At 68.1% G+C, this 2,405-nt stretch overlaps 1 protein-coding gene across 1 annotated transcript in view; it reads right to left on the bottom strand.

The window, feature by feature from the left end:
• Window positions 1–2,405, bottom strand: part of COL9A3 (collagen type IX alpha 3 chain) — a 29,562-nt gene that overhangs the window by 11,437 nt on the left and 15,720 nt on the right. The window contains exons 12-17 of the mRNA XM_007462279.1: window positions 2,388–2,405; window positions 1,926–1,979; window positions 1,239–1,292; window positions 991–1,044; window positions 497–550; window positions 99–152 (exon numbers count right to left, since the gene is read on the bottom strand). The exon at window positions 2,388–2,405 is cut by the window's right edge and continues 1 nt beyond it. Coding sequence (XP_007462341.1) covers window positions 99–152; window positions 497–550; window positions 991–1,044; window positions 1,239–1,292; window positions 1,926–1,979; window positions 2,388–2,405 — 288 coding nt within the window. The remainder of the gene's footprint in view (window positions 1–98; window positions 153–496; window positions 551–990; window positions 1,045–1,238; window positions 1,293–1,925; window positions 1,980–2,387) is intronic.

Raw genomic sequence — 2,405 nt, forward strand, 5'->3', positions numbered from 1 at the left:
CCGGGCCTGCCCGCCCATCCCCCCCCGCCCCGCCCACCCGCCCTGTGGATCAAGGTTCTCCCAGAAAGGACCCAGAGAACACAGGCTCTCTCACTTACGAGGTCGCCCTTGGGGCCGCGCAACCCCTCTGGGCCCCTCTCGCCTCTGTCACCCTGCAATGACAAGGGGGGACAGGGAGAGAGTTAACTCAAGAAGGTGGGAGAGCAGGGTGACAATGCTGAGGGCCACAGAGGCCAGAGGGACACTCACCACACCTCACTTCATGTCTGGAAAGAGAGAGAACGCAAATCTCCCATGAAGGACAGGCTGACTCTGGACTCGCCCCCTCCCCCCAGGTGTGTCCACTGGTACCTGCCCAGGTGTGCCACATGTGATTCCCCCCAGGTGTGCCCACGGGATGGGCAGCCCAGTGGGGCTGGGGGAGGCGTCTGAGTGAGCAAGAGAGAAGAGAGCCTGGGCCTGCACGGGACCACCCCCCACCCCCAGACACACGTACCACTTTCCCAGGGGCTCCTGGGATCCCGGGGGGCCCTCGGAATCCGATGGGACCCTGTGGAAGAGAAGGGGCACCTGAGCCTCTCCTCTGAATCCTGGGCAGCATCCCCCAGAGCACCCGGCTCCATCTGGAGAGGCCCGCTGGGAGCCCCCGACCCAAGCCCCGCAGCAGGCCCCTCCCCCGTCGGTCCCCCAGTGGTCCCCAAGCCCCTCCCCCTCCCACATTTGCCAAGGCCTCCCCTGCTGTCCCCTGTTTGCCTCTCCCATTCCCTTTGGGCCCAAGCCACAAAAGCCTTTACAGGCCCCGGTTTTGGGAACCATCCAGTGAGTGGAGGCCCAGAGGGCTGTGGTCACACAGGCCACCTGCGGCCACTGGTGAGGACCCGTGCTCAAGGGGCCCATCTAACATCTGGAGGTGGCCCCCCAGCCACCTCTTGACCTCGGGCTGGCCCACAGCCCCTCAAGGGCCAGGCGGCGGGGGGCTGGTGGACTTACCCGGTCCCCGGGGGGTCCGAGTGGCCCTGGAAATCCTCGTAGGCCCCGTGGACCCTGCAGGGAGAGAGCTGGGGCTGCAGGGCCTGGCCTGGCAGCTCCCGGGACCGCACACCTCCCGGGAGCCGCTGAAGGGCTCTGGTATATTCCCCAAAACCCTGCCTCAGGACCCGCACCCGGTTCCCGTCCTGGGAGTTGGTGGACTGTCCCCACCCCACATCCTCACCTGTCCAACACCTCCCCTTACTCACCTGCAGCCCCACAGTGCCTGGGATGCCAGGGGGCCCAGGGGGGCCGGGGTCACCCTGCAGGAGAGGTGGGTGTCGTCAGCCCCGAGCTCTCCCCCACCTCTCCGAGCCCACTGCCCCACCCCGCTGCCAGAGCCCTTGCCGTGTGGGGCGTCGCCCCACTTCACAGCTGAGCCCCCAAGGCCCAGAGAGGTCGCCCCGTGTCCTCCCCCGCCCTCCCCAGACACCTCCTCCTGGCGGCGGCCAGGCCCTCTGCTGCTCACACGGCAGTCTGGCTGCTCGCACCGCGCTAGAGGGCACCCAGCCTCACCCGCAGCCTGTGGATGAGGATGCACAGATGCCCTCCAGGGCAGTGGCCATGGGGGAGGGTGGCAGGGACTACTGGGGGCCACTTCAGGCTGAGGCCCACCTTCTCCAGCCCGCAGGGGGCCTGCCCAAGCTCAGGGAGCTTCCGTGTGAGGCCAGGTGTTGCGGGCTCTGTCCAGAGACCCTGCCCCAAATCACCCGGCTCTAAGAGCCAGGCCCCGAGGGGAGGCGTGCACAGAAGCTGCTCCATCAGAGGGCACTAAGATGCAGCCAGCACGTCCTCACACACCCCCAGCCCTGCCAGAGCCCCAGCCCCCACGCCCCCAAGCGCCTGTGCCTCCCAGCCACCCCCCGGGGCGCCACCCAGCCGCCAGCCGCCTTCACCTTCTCGCCGTCCTTGCCGACTTCTCCCTGCTCCCCTTTGTAGCCGGTGGGTCCCTGAAAGACAGCGGCGGGTGGACGGTAGCAGAGCCCACAAGCAGCCCTGAGCCAGTTGAGGCCTGCCTGGCCCGCCAGCCCAGCTGGGGAAACAGAGGCCCGGTTGGGAGGAGAAAGGCTGGGCCAGGGAAGGGGGCTGGGGGCCTGAGGCCAGCCTTCCCCCATGCCCTCTCTCAGTGCCCCCCCAGTCCCCAGCGGGTCGCCGAGGTGAATGGGGACAGGGACAGAGCAAGGTCCCCCAGCATGGCAGGGGCCAGCCCCCCTTGCTTCCCGCAAAAATCCTGCAACCAGGGCAGGCTTTCTGGACGCCCACCTCCCCCCCGGGCCTCCGCCCACATGGGGGCCCCGCCGCCTCCTAGGGGTGTGAAGGTGAGCTGGGGTCTGAGTCAACCCTCAGTGGCCGCTCACCTTGAACCCTGGCATTCC

Source organism: Lipotes vexillifer, unplaced genomic scaffold (genome assembly GCF_000442215.2).
Source record: "Lipotes vexillifer unplaced genomic scaffold, Lipotes_vexillifer_v1.1 scaffold1798, whole genome shotgun sequence".
NCBI lineage: Eukaryota > Metazoa > Chordata > Mammalia > Artiodactyla > Lipotidae > Lipotes > Lipotes vexillifer.